Raw genomic sequence first — 19,220 nt, forward strand, 5'->3', positions numbered from 1 at the left:
GGCTCCAGACCTGGCTTTATAATCCTTTTTAGTCCAACATTCCTCATAAGAGATTTGGAATAGCTCAGATCTAAGTTCTCCTTCCAGCTTGAACATGCTATGATTCAATGGCTGTAAGAATTCCATATGCATAATTTACGCATTCATAAATAAGTATAATTTTACAATGACATCTGGATTGATGTTATAGAGCATTTTTGTCTCCCCCCCCCCACACTGAATTAATACAAATACTTAAAGGAAATGGAAGAAACAAAATAACAATCTTTCATTTTTTTAAAAAAAAGATATTTGATGACAGAAATATCAATAGAAAAATAAAGGCTCACAAAACATATTGACTTACTCTCCTAGACTTCGATCGGGAAAGGCAGAAGCAACAGAGGAAAGAAAAAGCATAGAATTTGAAAAGAGAATTAATTTTTTAAAAATTCCCCAATGATTATATATAGCATTCTCTCACAAATGCATTTTGAAAACAGCTTTATGAATAAACAGAACCAAAAACCTCAATCACAATACATTTTATTTTCTTATTCCTCAGAAATGCCATATCCCTCCCCCACTAAAAACACAGCATTCAATAGATTTGTAAGACTTCATTCCCAATCTCCAATCTCCAACTTGAACCAATTTATAATACAAAAAAAGCTTATCTAAGAAACATTCTAAAAATATTTCAGTCTTACTAAAGTGGTTTATTAACTTCCATATAGGAAATTTGAACTCCTCCTCAAAAAGAACCCTAGCCCCGCAAAACCAAATAAAAGCACAAATTGAATATTTCTTTAAAAAGTCCAGTGATAGCTAACAATAAAACCAGAGGAAGTCTTTGCACCAGTTTCTTGTTTTGCTTTTTAAAAATATACAAAAGTTATCTCTTCTTAATGTTTCAAAGGTAAAGACAGATGTAAAAAGTATAGATGAATAGAAAGTAAAATAAACTCCTGATTAAGAGTGGTACATGCAGCATGCAAGTTAGACATTTAATGTCCAGAGGGATTCCTATCTCTGGATTCAACCTAGATATTCTCTAAGAATACAAAGGAACTTTAATAGTAGCCCAAATAAAAAGTATTTATGAAGATAAAATGTATCTCTGTATATATGTAATTTATGTTTCAGAATAAAATAGAAATTATTTCTGTATTTCATATTGCAAATCAACCATATTATTACTCTGCTTTACTAGCATGGATGAGAGTTGATGGCATTTGCCTGAAAAGCAAGTATGTGGCACTTAAGAGCAGTTAACTTGAGTAATTCTTAGGGAAGAATTTTCTATGGAGAAAATATGTCCTTTATTCTCTCTATCTCCATAATTTGGCTCATCAGCTTTTGTGACGTGGGGGTCAAGAAACCCATAAATGAGGAACTGAACTGGTTGTTGCAACTAGAGTTATTGCCTTAGTTTTCATAGAGTTTTTAATAGTTTTGGTTATATATTCAACCTGGATATATGAAAGTTTTTTCTCAGTTAAGATATATAAGAGGGCTGTAAAAGATAAAAGGAATTAAGTAATCAAGAATTTCTTTAAGACCCTTATCAGCTAGTATTACTTTTAGTTAAGACCAAATGATAATTGATCTAAAGAATTTCCAAGTTTTTTCTAGCCCTAACATTTTTTTATTATGTAGATTCACTTTAAAAAATTTCAATATTATTCTATTTTTCCAATTGCATGTAAAGATAGTTTTGAAATTCATTTTTTAAGGTTTTACATTCTAATTCTCTTTTCTTCTTTCCTCCTCCCCAAAACAGCAATTTCACATAGATTTACATGTATAATCATTTAAAAAATATTTCCATATTAGTTGTGTTGTGAAAGAAAAACCAGAACAAAAGAGAAAGATCATGAGGGGGGAAAAAAGCAAACCAAAAAAAAAAATGTGTGGGGAGAGAAAAATAGTATGCTTCAAACTATATTCAATTTTCACAATTTTCTATCTGGATGTGGATGGCATTTTCTATCCCAAGTCTATTGGAATTGTCTTGGATCACTGTATTCTAGCCCTAATATTTTATAAAAGATATAGATTCTTCTTAAAGAAGTAGAAACTTATAGAGTTGTTTTGATAGCAAAGGAAATGTGGATATTTAATAATTAGGCAGGAAGATTTAAGAAGGTTCAATGATAAAGAAAACAAGCAATATATTTTAAATCTGGCAAATTCATATGAATTCTATTCGAAATACATGTATGTATGTGTATGTGGGTATGTATATATATAAATTTAGAACTATATACTCTTGTCAATCATCCCACCCAAGGCAAGAAAATACTTTTCTAAATAATTCTTGGTTATTAGCACCTCTTAAGATATGCTCCCTTTTCTCAGAAAAATATTTTCTCTTTTTTCTAATAACACCCCCTCAACATATTCCCCGCGTCTGAATAGCTTAAAATTGTGTATCTATAACATCTGTGTGCTACTCTTCCTTTCTCTCCACATCATGAACAGAATCCTGTGTATTATAAATAGATGCTCTCATTTCCTTCCTCCCTCAATGTTATATCAAAATGGTTCTACTTGGTACTAAAATGGTATCACCAAGACCTGTGGAATGAGGTACTAGCAGGTAGAGTTAGTTCAGTTCAATCTAAAAAAAAACCCAACAACAAAAAAAACCAAACTTTTCCTAATAATAAGTTGTCCACAAATGGAAGGGATTTCATAATGTGATAGAGCTCCCTACCATCTATTAAATAGAGATTTTCAAGGAAAGTCCAAATGAGTTCTTGTTGATGTTACTGAAGGGATTCATGCTTCGAAATATATTCAAAATGACCTTGGAAGTCCCTGACTACTCTGAAGTTCTATTATAAACTGTAAACTACAATATCCTATTTCTTCATCTTCAGGATGGATTTCATGCCTTTAAATATTAATGCTGTAAATAAAATGTTGATTTCTCAATACCAGACACTGACAACCAATCATGTTCTTTATATTATCAACTAATAGAAGAACTAATTTTAAATGGATTTCTTAACATTTTCCTAAGAAGAAAGTAGTGACTAAAATACAGATTTTGTTTTCTGGAACTTGTCTGTTAATTATGGGCAGGAGAGAAACAATATATCCAAAGCCCCTTTCATGAACTATCCTAAATTAACTACTAATGAGCTTTACAGCCTACAAAAGCAATACCAATGATTTTTTTGTGCAATTTGAAAAATGAAGGACATTCAACCTATTCAGCAATATGGTACTTTTAAATGATGGTGTGTTGTTGTTTTCAGGTTCTCTGAGATTTCCTAGCTCTCAATTTTTTTTTTTTTTTAACTGAAAGGATTTTGTAAAAAATCATTCTCAATTCCTTTTTTGCTAAGGAAAAAAGAAGATTTTCAGTAAAGAGAAATGAAAAAATTTTAAATTTTATTTCAATTAAAATAAAAACCTTGGGCTGACGACTATGTTTAACTTTAGCTAAAATCTCAGAGACATTGTAATCTTCACACCATCAGCCAAAGATGCAAGGAATGGTGTCAACAAAGTGCCATTCAGTATAGAAGGTAACTGTAGCATTAATCTTGGTTTCCATTTCCTTTCTTACATTAGCAATGCCATCTAACCATTAGCATTTCTTTATCAGCTGGAAAATTTAATAAGCTAATAAATCAATTATTATTTCTATGATCTCCAATCTTAAAATTGCACATGATTACAAGTTAATAGGATTTAATGGAGAATAAGTGTTTCTCATCTTCCTCTGATGAACGGTTTTTTGTTTTTTTTTTTAAAGTACACAACTTTCTAGTGGAGTTTAGAATTTCCGGTTTATGGTATGACAGGAATGCTGTAAAGGGGCACTTTCTGCAAACTTAAGTATACATTTTCTAGGAAATTCTTCCTAATTCTGCCCGTTGTTGATCCCCCTCATTAGACTGCATGGTTGTGCATTCAACATCTATAAATTAATTTGTATTTTATTATTTATCTATGTATGCTACCTTACTCCCTCTAGATTGTAACCCCTTTGATAAAAGGGAACATCCCTTATTTATCTAAGTTTCCTACTACAGTGCAGGTACAAAGAAGGTATTTTATAAATGCCAAATGAATGAATGAAGTTTGATGGTTCAAACTATACCCACTGCTAACAAACAATAATCAATGCAAAAATTTTATTAATCATTCTAGATTTACAAAAGCAGTAACTTCCATTTTAATGAGGGAGGCAATAAATAGCGAAGATCTGCTGGAACAATGACAAAAAAATCCCCCAATTCTTTTCCCTTAAGGAACTCAGTTTCTGTTGGATAAATGTGCATAAATGAAAACTAATACAAGGTTGTTCTAGTTGGGACCTGGCACCAGCAAGTAAAAGGAAAAAGTTGAGAGAGAAAAGGTTTGTTATCTTAGTACCTGAGCTGAGACCTCAGGTCTCAGAAGGAAGATATGGATTTTAAAAGACAGATCTGAGGAGGAAGCACACTCAGTTTGTGGGATGAATTATCAGATCCTAAATTTGACTTGAAACATGATTATTCAGAATAGCATTTTCAAATTCTCAAAATAGTTATGAACTAATTAGGTTTTTTCTTTTTAAAAAAAGTTTTAGTTTATTATTAATGCCTGAGATTATTGAGTAGGCCATCTGCCAAAAGACAATCAAAATTTATCTGAGTGTTTCAGCATGTAAAGTTTGGCTGAAAAAAATATGGAATTCTAGTTTTTAACTATTTGATTTTTCACTGTGACCTTTTCTTCCTGAGGATTTTTAGTGACTAGGAATATACAGAATTCAAGCAGAAATCTCTTGGTGTAAATGTAAAACATAATTTCATTTATAAAACACAATTCCCTAAATGCACAACTTCTCAGGAAGCTATCTGTAGTGTAAAATAAGGCACACCCACATTTATAAACCATTTGTAATAATATATAAATCATTTTCCCCATTTGTCTAGATCAAGGGTCAGCAAACTATATAGCCTGTTTTTGTAAATTCTGCAAGCTGATAATAGTTTCATAAAACTTTATTTAAAAAACCAACATCAACAATCAGGGGCAACTAAGTGGATAGAGCACTGACTCTGGAGTCAGGAGGACCCGAGTTCAAATTCAAATTTGAACTCAGACACTTAACTAGCTGTGTGACTGTGGGCAAGTCACTTAACCCCAAATGCCTCCCACCCTTCCCCGAATTGTAAAAACCATTCTTAGCTATGGGCAGTATGAAAATAGGTAATGAGAGAAAGTGTCATAGTTTCCTGATTCCTTCTTTAAAGGTGCTTTACTACAGTTATAGACAATGTTCTCTATTACCTTGTCATGCCATCATTTAAAAATCAGCAGAATATCTAATTATGTATGCTCTTTTTAATGCTTTATTTTTAATCCCCTTTCAAAGTCTCTTTATGAGACTACCTACAGTCATTCAAATTTCTAGAGAATTAGCAGGTTCTATGTTTACATACACCCATGGAAAGTATATGTTCATATATTACATAAAATATGGAAATATATTATAATACAATATATTATTATAACATATACAAAATATATAAAACCCAAGAATATGTGTTATGTATAACACATTATATATACATATAAATTTTCTTAAAAGTACTTCTTAAGGTTTGAAGGAACCTCAGAAATCTAATATTTAAGGAAGAAATTAAGGTCCAGAAGAGTTATATGCTTAGAAGAGCTGGAATATAGTAGGTAGTCATTTTCTCTTTAGGATCTTTCAGATCTGACATTCAAAGACAAGCATAGTATTAAGCATTGTCCTTTGAACTCTTTTCTAAGAGGAGGATGAGAAAATGTTACTGAAACACTCATTTAGTCCGATCCCCTCATTTTACAAATGTGGAAGGTGAAATCTTAGAAAGGCACCATGATTTGTTTTCAGATTTTAAGTCTAATAAGAACAGCCAGGGCTTGTACTCAGGATTCTATTTCTATCACTTCTTTATGGATAATAGAGAATGGTTTGGATCTTGAAATAATCCGTGGGATAAAAATATTACCAATGTAAAAATCCCACCATTAGGTTTTATTATAAAACAATAAGGCTCCCTTACAAGCAACCACAAGACATGTATCACTTGTATGTTTGACAAGTAAGGCTGTTTTTCACGTGAACCGTTTTCAGTAACTTATGTTTTCCTTATTCCTCATTTATACAGCTTTCCTTTTTTCTTCTCTGCCTTTCTAAATCCTAGGCTATCCTTCAAGACCTGGCTCAGGCCTTCCTTCCTTTCATGAATTCTTCTAAAACTGGTCTAAACCACACTGCTTTCTTCTTTTATTTTGCTAGCACTTGTAATTTGAACCTCATAATTTTGTCTTGATTAGATATTCTCTTGTACTGTGCTTTGATTGTTTCCTGTGTACAAGTCTTGCCTCCCAAATAAGATTTTTAAAGTTTCTCAAGAAAGAGCATTTTTCACTTCCTTTTAACTCATAAAATTTGTACAGATGAAAAGTTTTTTAATCTGGGAGGTCCAAGAACTTTTTTTTTCCCCTAAAATTATTTCTTTAATATTTTATTTTTTCCCAATTATACATAAAAATAAATTTTGGTCTAAGAACTTAAAAATTGTTGGCAATGGCTTTTCAAAATAATTGGTTCCATTTCTTTTATTTTATACATTAAAAATAAGGTGTTAATGGGCTTCACTAGTCTGCCAAGGGGGTCTTTGACAAAAAAGGTTAAGAATATCTGGTAAAGACAGAGGTGGGGTGGGGTGGGGTGGGGGTAAAGTCTTTCAGATGTTCCTATTCATAGATGACATTGTGCTTCCATCACAAATCTTAGTACATTTTAAACACTCCTAAATAACATCCATAATTACTCTAACTATTCGCCTAGGAAAAACCATGTGGAAGTAAACTACTGATATAGTTTTATGGAAAACCTGTAGAGCTCATCCATAAGACAATGCCTAAAACTGAACAAGAGGAAGAAAGTAGGCTAGACTGCAAAGTTCTTTTAATAATCCCAAATTCTTCCCTGACTATAAAGACTGATCTTTTAAATACCAGTATTATCATATGGCTACCAAATACAAAACATTAAAAATGCTTAAGAACAGAAGTGGATGGTCACCTAAAGGACAATGAAGAAGTTCATGATGAATGTGATCAAGGTGTAATATATTACAAACAAAAAATTATTGAGAAGGCATAGAAATGATGTCATCAAAAAAACTAAATGAACTAAAAATATGGGCTAATCAAGTTTGGAGAGCCCATCAGTACCACTAATATCCTCTTGATGTCAACTCAAGTCAAGGTATGTCACCAGCACACTGGCAGACTCTATGCCACAAGCATAAGAGGACAAAGACATAAAGACAAGAAATGAAGAGAATAATTAAGGAGAGATGGATTATAATTTGCATACTTTGAGGGAATTCTTATATCAAGGAGATCACAGATCTATTGGAGTATAAGTGAGATTGAATTAATCAATTTGAGGAATTTCCGCATCAACCTTATAAATTAAATTATAAAAATAAATTTAATATAAATTAAAATTCATTATTTGAAGCCAAGCACAGGGAATATCCAGTGATCATTTCTCCTTTTTTTTATTTTTATACAAAATGACTGGCCATTTTCCAGAAACTTGTGTTGCTTACTGATGACTGGCTGACAATCAGCTGCTTCTATCTATCACTTATAAAAGTGAGCTGTATCATTCTCTACAGTTAGAGAGAAAGAAAAAGAGAGGGGGGAGGGAGGGAAAGTGAGAGGAAGAGAGGGGGGAACAGGGGAGAGAGAGAGAGAGAGAGAGAGATGGAAAGGGAGGGAGGAAAGAAAGGAGGGAGAGAGAGAGGAGAAAGAATGTCAGCAAACATATTAAATAAATTAGAAATAATCAACAGATGGAAGGCACTATTATCAGGAGGATAAGGATAGTTTCTTATAGAAAATGAGATTTTAGCTGGAACTTCAAGGAAGCCAGAAGGTGATTATGAAGGAGAACATATAGGTGTGAGGGACGGCTAGCGAAAATGCTCAGTCAAGAGATGGAAAGTCTTTTTTGTGGAACAAGAAGGTCAGTGTCACTGGATTGCATAATTAAGAAGGGAAAGAGTAAGGTCTAAAAAATATGCAAGATAGAGGGATTGACATATTTTATAAAAGGGTTTCAACAACAGAGGTTTTACATTTGATTCCAGAAGTGATAGGGAGTTCTTTTATTGAGGTGTGGATGGGGTAGGTGGATTATGGTCGGATATACTTTAGGAAGATAATTTCGGCAGCTGAGTGAAATGAAAAGAGATTTGTGGCAGGGAGATCTACTAGCAGGCTACTGTAATAGTACAGGCAAAAGGTAACAAATTGAAGATGTAGAGTGGAGAAAAAAAGGATCAACAAAGACACTTAGGTTGCAAGCCTGTGTAACTGGAAAGAATTATAATATCTTCAACATTAATAGGAAGATGGGAAGAGGAAAGGGCTTGGGGTAGGAGCAGGATGGGGAAGAGAGAAAATTCTAGACATGTTGAGTTCATATTCATGCTCAATTTGAGATGGTCAACAAAGTTGGAGATGAAAGAATGGATGTCAGAAGAAAGTTTAGAGGTGGATAAATAGAACTGAGAATCATCAGCAGAGAGATAATTGAATTCACAGAAGCTGGAGAGATCACTAACTGAAATAATAAAGAAGAAGAATAGGACTCAATTCCCAATATCCTATGACTCTTAGTTTAAGACTTTTTTCCACTACAAATAAAGGCTTAAGTGTATCAGGCAAAGTATTCTTTATGGAAACCAGTAAATGAAAGAATCTTTTTGTTATGAGTATGTAAGATGATTATTGTTTTACTGTTTATACCAAGTGTCTGTCTCACATTTTTCTAAAAATTCTAAGAGTTCCAAAGTTGTTGTAGAAAAACTCCCAATTAATTTTTCTGTGAAACACTAAAGGTTAATTAAGTTAGTGATAGGACATATTTATTTTCTATCCTGCTTCTGTAGTATGCCAGTTGCACAGAAATTTTAAAGCAAAATCTGTGTTCTTTGCATCATTAAATATATATTCCCAGTTCTCAGTTCAGGGGGAGATGTCTAGCATCTATTTAGCTTCTTATAACTTTCCCATGTTCCTTAAGAAGGCACAGAATAGAGTATATCATCATTGAGACTAGGCATAAACATCTCTTTATTTTATTTTATTTTTTATTTTAATAGCTTTTTATTTACAAGTTATATGCATGGGTAATGTTATAGCATTGACAACTGCCAACCCTTTTTAAACATCTCTTTCTAATAGACCAAGATGTACAGAGGAATATGAATAAGAAAGGGCCTTGCAGATCATTTGGTCCAGCATGTATTTAAATAAAAAGTCTCCTTTTGACATTCTCAGACATCTATTCTCTGCCTCTTCTGTGTTATACAAAGGAAAGATGCATAGACAGTATTGTGATTCACAAGTAGGAAAATAAGTAATTTATTCCTGCTCTTCACTGACTTATAGCATTTGATTTTTATTAAAATTAATTATTTTTGACCAAATACATTGAATTATTAAAATCCAGTTCTACATTGTGCCTCTCTCCTCTATCAGTCCTGGCTAGCCATCTTAAATAGGAAAGACCCTGACCAGAAATGGAACTAAGTATAAGATAATTCAGCACAAATTCATCACACTCTTAGAAGACCTCGATGTACATATTGTACTTTGGTTGCAGCCAAAAGCTGCATCTTATACTTTATTTTCTTTGTAGACTCAGTCATTGTGAATCCCATGAATAGAATAATGAGGATGTCCAAGATATTTTTGTCTTAAAGAATCTTTAAGATATTTATATCACCTTTAACTATCTTATTAAGTGGTTAAAACCAAGAGTGTGCTTCACAATGAAGCACTTTAATTCCTGGTCCTTTACAAAATGTGAAACTTTCTGGACTTACAATTAGCTAAAGTAGGAAAAAGAAACACTATGTTTCCCCAAGGGGGTTGTTTCTAGGCAACAAGTGGGCATAACGCCCTGTACTTGGAAGGCATAGGTGACCAACATCCAACATCTCTGACTGTTGCATAAACTGTCCTGTCCCAGTTTGTAGCTGTTTAAGAAGAAAGACAAAGAAGGGTGTGGGAAGGCTAAAAAGAGGGGAACAACAACAAAGACTGTTGTAATATTCCAGGATTTTTTGGCTACACTGTTAACTCTCATGGCAGTTTGTCCGTTGCTATTTTCTCAAAAACAGATTTTGGAGATAAACAAACCCTGGCGCTGTGTTTATATGCAGCTATCCGTTTCTACTATGACCAAAATGAGACCTGAGAAAGTGTACCTCTCCAGTCCTCACTTATACATCATTAGCCCAAGTCATGAATAAATAGGCCACCTACTTCTTTCTGATCAAGTTGGAGAGAGGATTTTATCAAGTCTCGGAGTGCAGTAAGCTGTTTCTTCTCTTCATCCTGAGTCTGCTTTATCTGAATAAGAAGAGATTGCTTTCATTATTCACTTCTACATTTCACAGGCCTGATTTAATTCAACCCAATGCACCACTCATCAAACAAACATGTACACTGGGCAGCACTGATTCACTTATCAAAATATGTAATGCAATGCCATTTTTGAAAATGGCAAAGGTAAATCCAAGACTTTTCATTTATGAATGTACCAAATTGTATGTTTTGAAGGAACTTTAAGAAGATAACGTGACGATATGTCTTTTCTCTAAATAACCAATTTGGGCTACCAATTAAGACTCTGAAGTGTTATTTTAGTCACAAATAAGAAAGTAACATTGATAATTTGTTCTTTGGTACCAAAAATTTTTATTAATGGAAATCACATTACTTAACTAAACAGAAACAGTTGCTTGAATTCTTATAATACAGTTCCTCCATAGCTTTTTAAAAATATTTTCCCCCTGAGGCAATTGGGGTTATGTGACTTGCCCAGGGTCACACAGCTAGCAAATGTTAAGTGTCTGAGGTCAGATTTGAACTCAGGTCCTCCTGACTTCAGCACCACCTAGCTATCCTTTCAAATAGCTTTTTAAAAAGTGTTTTATTACCTACTATTTTGCATTTTATTAATGAATGATGGAAAAGAGAAATATTATGTATAGTCTTTCAGAGAGACATGTTTCAAACTATGTTTTAAGAAGCATGTGTAAATGGAATGTATCATTATTAGAAATAATGAGGGATGTACTGTTCAACCATAGGCATTCACAGCCAAATTACAGTCCATGCCTTCAACATTATGGGCACTAAGCCTAAAAATTTTATTCATCTTTTTTTGTTTTTCTTCAAAGAAAGTAAAATGTCTTATATTGTAGACAGGAGAGCAATAAGATTTCAATGCAACTACATCAGCAATATAAATCAATTTAGAAGTCATTATTAGCCACACACAAAAACTGGTGTGTCTATTACCTGGCCACTGATGGCCTCATTAATTGAGTTGAGCTAAAAGCCCATCTTCTCAAGGTATATATTGACAAGTCACTAAACTGTGAAGTTGTTGTCATTTATTTTATATGTCTTTTTGCTACCAAGTCTAATTGACTGGTAGTGTTTATTCACATAAGCATGTTAAAAGCCATTTACTTCACAAATAACTTACGTTATATAAATCAGCAGCCAGCTTTTCAATGTACTGTTTCAATTTATCCGCTGTTTTCAAACCATCCTGAAAAAAGCTACAATAGAAAATAATTTGTGATTTATCAACAATATTAAAAAAAATCCCACAAAACTAAAAACAACCAAAATTATCCCACTAGAAAACTGAAAAATAAATTTATAGACATTTTACAGTTGAAGACACTGAGGTCCAGCAAAATTAGGTGCCTTGTCCTAGTTCACAGGAAATTAGGGGAAAAGATACTACTAGAATTCAGGTGACCTATCAGGCCAACATGCTTTCACTTATACCCATTACACATCAATCTAATTAGATCATAGAAATGTACAATTAGTGTTCTGTTGACTATAGCTCAGCTCATCTGATTTCTCAGATATTTCTATTTTTTTTTCCTCTTGTACTCTCCCCCTTTTTTAGAACAGAAAAAAGAAAGAAAATTGCATGGAAACAGACTGAAATAATTTGATTGAGAATAACAATTTCCAAGTCTTATCTGGGGGCATTATTGATCTCATATAGTTTCCTTTTCTTTCTAAACCTAGAATAATGCCTCATGAGATTATGTAGCTCCAAAATAGCAGTTTATCCATTTTTGAAGAGGACCAAGGACATCACAGGGATAATGTCTTGACTTGCAAGTGAACTGGATTTAAATGCAGTGCTGGACAAAGTTATCAGCCTCCAGGGTTAATGAAGACCATTAGCAAGGCAAGTCTTGATTGATGGCCCAGGATGCAGTGGGTGATCTTGGTATTTTCTGGATACAGAAAATCCAGGTTCAAATCCTGCTTTTTATACCTGTGTCACCTTTGGCAAATGAGGTCTCAATAGACCTCAGTTTCTCCATTTATAAAGTGACGAGATTGGATCAGACGCCCCAGGAAGCTTAACATTTTAATAGTTTTAGAAGAAGATCTCAGATCCAGGTTGCATAAAAGAAATATATACCGAGTGACTCTATTGCCTCTAGTTTAAACTATCAGTTTCTTTAAAGCCCTTTATAATTTGGCCCTTAACTTATCTTTCCAAATTATTTATTATTCCCCTTTAAAGATGTCCAGACAAACTGTTTGCAATATAACATTTGATGGCTGAAACCTTGGTTAACAGGGTTGGATTTCTTTCTTAAGACCAAACCTTAAAACCAAATCACTATGGGTCTCATTGATTGGTCAACAATCAGTCCCAAGACAATCCCCATTTGGTCTTTGGATCCCGATTGTCTCAGAGTAAACGTAAATGGCTTTTATTTGTGTTATGACCAGAAACCTGAAGATCCTCTCCTCCCAGATCGATTTTTAAAAAATAAGTTAAAAAAAAAAAAAAAGGGCCATTCTTTGCCTCATTTCTTTCTTACCAATCTTTGATCACTGAATTGGCATTGCCTCAGTCAAACTAGACCTGTTAAAGACTTAGGTTTAAAAAGGCCAAAGTTTCTTTTCACTGAATCAAAGGCCATCTCCAGTTGTCCTAATCTATAACTGGCCACTGGACTCAGATGGTTTTGAAGGAGAAAGTGAGGCTGGCGATTTTGCACAGCCCTCCTTCACTTCAATTCACTTGCATATCATAACATTATCTCTCTGATGTACTGATCACCTTGGAGAAAAATGGATAAACAACAATCATCTCTGTAATCCTCACTTCTAATATTCCACCTTCTGTCTAGAATGCATTCTATCTTTACCTCCACCTCATGAAAAACTTTGCTTCTTTCATGACTTAGGTCAAACACTACTTTCTACTTGAACCCTTCTTGAGCCTAATTGTTAGTGCCCTCCCTCCTGAAATTTTCTTGTATTTATATTACATATTTATTTGTATATATTTAAGAATGTGGGTTTTTTGTCTTTCCAGAAACTATAAGCTTTTTGTACGCAAGGACTAAATAATTTTTAGTATTTCTATCACTAGTATCTAGCATAGCAAATGACCCACAATGGGCATCTGAAGCATTCTTATTGATTTTGACTTATTATCCACACTGGAAAACATCTGATTAAAGATGCTACTTTAGGGGAATGATACCCCGTATTGAAAGCATAAATATATAAATTAAAAGATTAAAAAAACAAAAGATAATTATAGCTAAGTCTATAGGGTTTTCATTTTATCTCTGATATAAGAGCAATTTTACCTCAATAACAATAGTAATATAGTAATAATAATAATATGATGATGATGAGATGCATGTCATCCTTATGATAATGTCTATGGTTGTACCAAGGATACTTTCAAATAAATCTAAAGAGGATGGGTTACATCTCAATATTTTTAAATCAACTATAAAAGAGTTTATCCACCTGTGTAAAGTTCACAGAACACTAATTATGGAAAGAGTAGGATACAGGAATGTTTCTATCTGAACCTTACTAGAAAAATATGAGAAAAAGTTAGATAATAGCATTATAACAATCACTTAAATAGTGCTTGTAGGTTTGAAAAGCTCTTAGTCATATGATCTCATCAGGCCCTCCCAATACTCATATGACACAGGTATTGTTATTATCTTCACCTTACAAGCCTCAAAGAGGGTTGAATAGGTAAGATGACTTGTTCAGGACAGAGAACTAGTAAGTATATATAGAAAAATTTGAACTCAGGCTTTACTGACTGCAAATCTAACACTCTGTCAACTGTACTCATTGTCTCACCAAAAAAGGGCTTAGGATAAAGGTAAACTCTATTAAAAACAGATTTGAAGTAGTAAGTAAGAGATGGGGAGGGATTGTCAAGGAGTTGTGAACAGGGAAAATTAGAGTTAAAAAAAAGGTCAATATTCCTTCTATTTAAGAGAAGCAAGGGGGGGGGGGTAGAAGGGAAAGACATTCAAATAGGGAATCCCTTCTTTCTTGAGCAAAAGGGTAGGAAGTTGTGGAGAGAAAGTAAGGAATAAAATATTGAGAAAGATTAATTTGTAGAAGGTAGTTTAGAATGAAGACATCCTTTAGCTTGGGGGTTTCTCAAGATCATCTTATCTAGTTCGATCTAAGTTTTAATTTCTTTGTTTTGGATTTGGAAAATAAGAGAAGGCTGGCATGCAGCAAAACAAGCAAAACTTGTATAGATGCTAGTCAATAATGTAACAGTAATTCTACTAAAACCTAAATAAGCTAGTTCCAAGGATGGCATCATACTAGTGTCTCTGATCTCCCTGACTATAACAGAAAGATAGAAATAAAGGAATGGAAGGGACCTCAGAACTCATTCAACCCAACCCTTTCATTTCACAAAGAAGAATACTGAAGATCAGAGAAGTCAAGTGCTAGTAAGAGTCAGAGAATTAAACCCATGTTTCCTCTTTTGTTCTTGATTCTGTCTTGTTGAAATGTATATTGCTCTGAACTTGAAGGAATATGTGAAGCAAACTTGCTATAAATATACAAATACTATCCCAAGGAGTCACTCCACACCACTACCCAATTTATACAGTAACATTTATGCCTTCCAAAAACCCTACTCTGACTTGTCTTGGCATGGAAGTAACCTTGGATGCTCTAAGAATAGGTAATGACTGCACATGGTATGGCAGATTGCACCATGTTGTAAAGGATTGTAATAACCTTCCAGTGGAACAAGTCTGCTATCAGCCTAACTAGCCACCAAAATGTGGGCTACTGAATGTTTAATTCTTTCATCACAGTTACCCATGGAGCAGTCTTCCCAGAAAGTAAAAATAAAAAAAGGGAAGTTAACAATCAACAAAATATAAGAAAACATTTTTCAATAAATATAACTACTATTGCCATGTCCCAAGGAGTTTAAACAAAAGCCATATAGTCTTTATTTAAAATATAATGAGTTATATGTACCAACAACAAGTCAGGATTTTCCTTATTTATCTGACTGTTGGACCAGTGGGGATGGCTTTAGTTTTAAAAGGCATGTTTTGAAGGGAATTTTAAAATATTTTATTGGCAAAGGACCATAAGACATTTCAGTCTGGAAATCAATAGGTTGATGTACCCTTAAGTTCTAAATCAATAGGCAATGTTGTTCTGATATAATAAGTTTAAGACAGAATAGCACAGCTCATAAGTTTCTAATATGATTCTAAGCCTGATTAAATGTTTCAATATGATTCACACTTCATATCTGAATGAATCTTCAGTTTTGAAATTATTTTAAAAGTCAATATATGATCAAATCAACTCTCTCTTTGAAGCTATGCTGAATACACAGTTAACATTGATGGGAAAAGGAATGCATTATACTTGGTTCTCATCATTCTAAAGCCATAGGAAAAACCAACTTCCCATATACTTCCTGAATTGGCTTTAAATTAGCTAGTGTTTGGAAAAGCTCATGATGATGAAAATTAAACTTTTGAAATACTTTTATCTGAAAGTATCATGAAGATTATTTGCCAAATTAAAAATACATGCACACACCAAAATCCAAAAAATGATCCTCCAGTGAATCAGTTGTTACCTCAATTTGAAAATCTAATTTATATGCTCACGGCTTTGACTAAATGAGATATTGATTCCAAGGCAATCCAAGTTACTTAGTGACATTTGTTCCTAAATGTGCCTGGTGAAACTCCAGTCAATCTTCAATCATATGCCATATATCCCCATGGTATTTAAAGACCATAATGGTGATTTAGAGAATAACCAATTACTTTCCTTTGTTCAAATATTACACAATTCCCTTTGGTTCTGAAAGAAAGGTGTGAAATTTCTATGCTTCCACTTATATGGCCTAGTAAGCATTCCTGGGAGAAACAGAAAAGTTTTCCTAAAATTTATGGACAACACGGTTCTATGCTCTAATTGTTGTGATGAGCTAAGCTTTATGATACTACTAGCCAGTCCTCTACAAACACTCAATCCGTCTGGAGTTGAGGGGTTAGCTGACGATTATTTATTTAAAGAGGAAGCAGAGTACTTTCAGAGTAAAATATTTTTGATGACACTGCATTCTCTTATCTTTCAGTGCTCTAGTGGCAAAAAAAAAATCTTAATAAAAGCATTAAAGTTGTTCTTTTTTTTTTTAATTATTAGATCTTCATAGCATCTCAGAGTCAGAAGAGAAATTAGATATTATCTATTTCAACTCATACCTGAACATAAATTTCTTCTGCATGTGGATGATGTGGTCATTCTAATGGCCTCTAATAAGGAGAACCCATTAAATCCAGATGCAGTAACTTCAACTTAAGGATAATTCTAATTATGAATAGATTCCTCCCTCTCCCAAATCAAGCCTAAATTTACCACTTTGTATTATCTACTGGTTGTTCCTAATTCTGGCCTTTGGGACAAGCAGAGTAAATTGAATCTCTCATCTATGTGCAGCTTCTCAAACACTTGAAGACAGCTATCACACCTCCCCTATCTCTTTCCTTTTCTAGGCTAAATATCCCCAATTTCTTTAGCAGATCCTCTTAAGACATGCTCTCAAAGACTGTCATTTATGAGTATAGCCCACATGGATGCCTGCACTCTGTAAAGTGGAAGATTAGATCGATTTTAGCTCTTTGCTTAAGGAAAAATTGCCTAACAATTACAGCTGAGTTCAAATCCTGCTTCAGATGTTTCCAGTCAAGTGACTCTTAACCTTTCAATATCAGTTTCCTCATATGTAAAATAGAGATAAACATAATACCTATTATACCTATACTTTATAATAATAGTCACAATAGTAATTATAATAAGAAGTTTGTTATGAGGATCAAGTGATAAAAAAAGTTTCACAAACATTAAAGTACCATATAAACATTAATTGTTTTTGCTATTATTTCCTTTCACTGGAGTCTTTAAGAGGAAGCTAAATAACAGTTTGTCAGGTAATTTCTCTTCAGATACAAGTTAAGGTAGGTGGATTCTGAGGTTTAACCCACAAGTACTTATTGGTTCTTTTCAATGCAGAAGGATTCTGATACTTTGAGTCATTTTGACTTTAATAAGTTGGCCTTCTTTGATTCTAATTTTTTTTCTAAAAATTTGTCCCTTTAGAAAACATTTGTGTTTTTCCTTTTTCTTTTTTTTTTTAAAGGAGGATTGTAAGCTATAACATATGTATATATAGATTTTTTTAAAAAAAAAACACCTCGAACAAACTTTACTAGATTCAGATCTCGGAAGAAAACCTCCTAATCTAAGAAAACTGAAAAAAGACCAGAGAGCTGCAGTGCAGAGAAGTGTGTAGCTCATTTATTGCCAGGAATATGAATGCAATAAAATGTGTTTAAAAGAAAACAGAAACCAATGAAAAACAACTTCTTCAAAAAATTCCTCTCATAAATTAAAACCAAAATGGACCTTGGTCCAAAATGCCACATCTCAGAACATTTCAGAACTATTCCCCCTAACAGAAAGCACTGGGACAAAGTTTAACTGGGATGTAGAAGCTTCTTCTATTAATGAAAATTAGTAACAGATTTTTTCCCCTTGCTATATCAATTATATTGTATTGCTTCAGAAAACTGTTAAATGTTCATAATTTTTTCAAGAGAAATACATTCTTTCTAGGTTATTTTGTATTAGTAACATAATATAATTATTAATATTTTATCACATCATTAGCATATTCTTTTGCATTATTTAAACAGGGTATTGGGCTGATAAACATCAAATATTAGAAATGACCACAGCTGGTTAGTTGCTTTTGGGTATGACTGAATTTTACTGAGTAGCTCTTTGGATAAAAGAAATAATAAAAATTATATAATTATGAAACAATATGCATGAATTTTGACTTATGTGAATATGTATGAAGAGGATGCCTAGAAAGTAGGGAAATCATATAAGTTAATTAAAGTCATTTGGATTAGTATTAATACTAATTATGCTACAGAAAAATAGATTATTAGACTGGTAGCCTGACACACAATATTAATATATGATAACATTACAAAAATGTACATTTGCACATACATGTACATGCATATACACACAGATATGAGAAAGACATAGGATAGTTGGTTCTAATTTTGTTTAGGTGCTCTCTTTATCCTCTCTGGGATTTATTTTATTAATATAGAAGTTCTTCTATCACATTAGCACCTCCACCTTGGTACCAGATGCACTAGGATGTTAAGTGACTTGTCCAAGTGAACTAGATTATGTTTGACTAGAAACCATTCTTCCTAACTACAAAATGGTCCTCTACTCACCATGCCAGCAGATCTCATATATGAGTTGACTTTTAAAACTTTTAGTGTGAGCATTTAGAAATTGGCAAATACTACAATAAGGAATTGATTTATATTGCTGTTTATTGTCCACATTTAAAAAAGTAATGGAAAAAATGTTAATAAGTCAAAGTAAGCCTAAAAGGGTGTTATGAATACATTTCCCTCCCTAAATTCTAGTTATTAAACACTTACTACTAGTATGTTCATTATTATATCTATATATTTCCTTTATTAGAAATAAAAATTTATTAGAACTTAGAAAAAATGGTAACATTTAAACATATTTTTAATTTAAAATAAAAACAAACCCAATAGATGTTTATATAAATAACATTTCAAAATAAAAAATTCACAATATTTTCCAAAACAAAAAAAATTAGTGAGAAGTTTTACACCATTTTTGCAAAAATCTAATATGTGACTTTAAAAAGACAATTTAATGTTCTTATCTGATTCTGCATTCAGTCTGTAATGATACATGGTTTATGTTGAAGTCCATGA

General features: G+C 32.9%; 1 protein-coding gene across 7 annotated transcripts in view; it reads right to left on the reverse strand.

Annotated features, from left to right (window-relative positions):
- Window positions 1-19,220, reverse strand: part of ASAP1 (ArfGAP with SH3 domain, ankyrin repeat and PH domain 1) — a 459,738-nt gene that overhangs the window by 105,268 nt on the left and 335,250 nt on the right. For 5 of the 7 annotated variants that reach the window (XM_031947203.1, XM_031947200.1, XM_031947198.1 and 2 more), the window contains 3 exons: window positions 11,558-11,633; window positions 10,327-10,413; window positions 347-355 (listed from right to left, as the gene is read on the reverse strand). In XM_031947203.1, the coding sequence (XP_031803063.1) occupies window positions 347-355; window positions 10,327-10,413; window positions 11,558-11,633 (172 nt within the window). The remainder of the gene's footprint in view (window positions 1-346; window positions 356-10,326; window positions 10,414-11,557; window positions 11,634-19,220) is intronic. The other 2 variants (XM_031947199.1, XM_023496501.2) reach the window with 1 other exon arrangement.

The sequence above is a fragment of the Sarcophilus harrisii genome, chromosome 1 (assembly GCF_902635505.1).
Source record: "Sarcophilus harrisii chromosome 1, mSarHar1.11, whole genome shotgun sequence".
Taxonomy (NCBI): domain Eukaryota; kingdom Metazoa; phylum Chordata; class Mammalia; order Dasyuromorphia; family Dasyuridae; genus Sarcophilus; species Sarcophilus harrisii.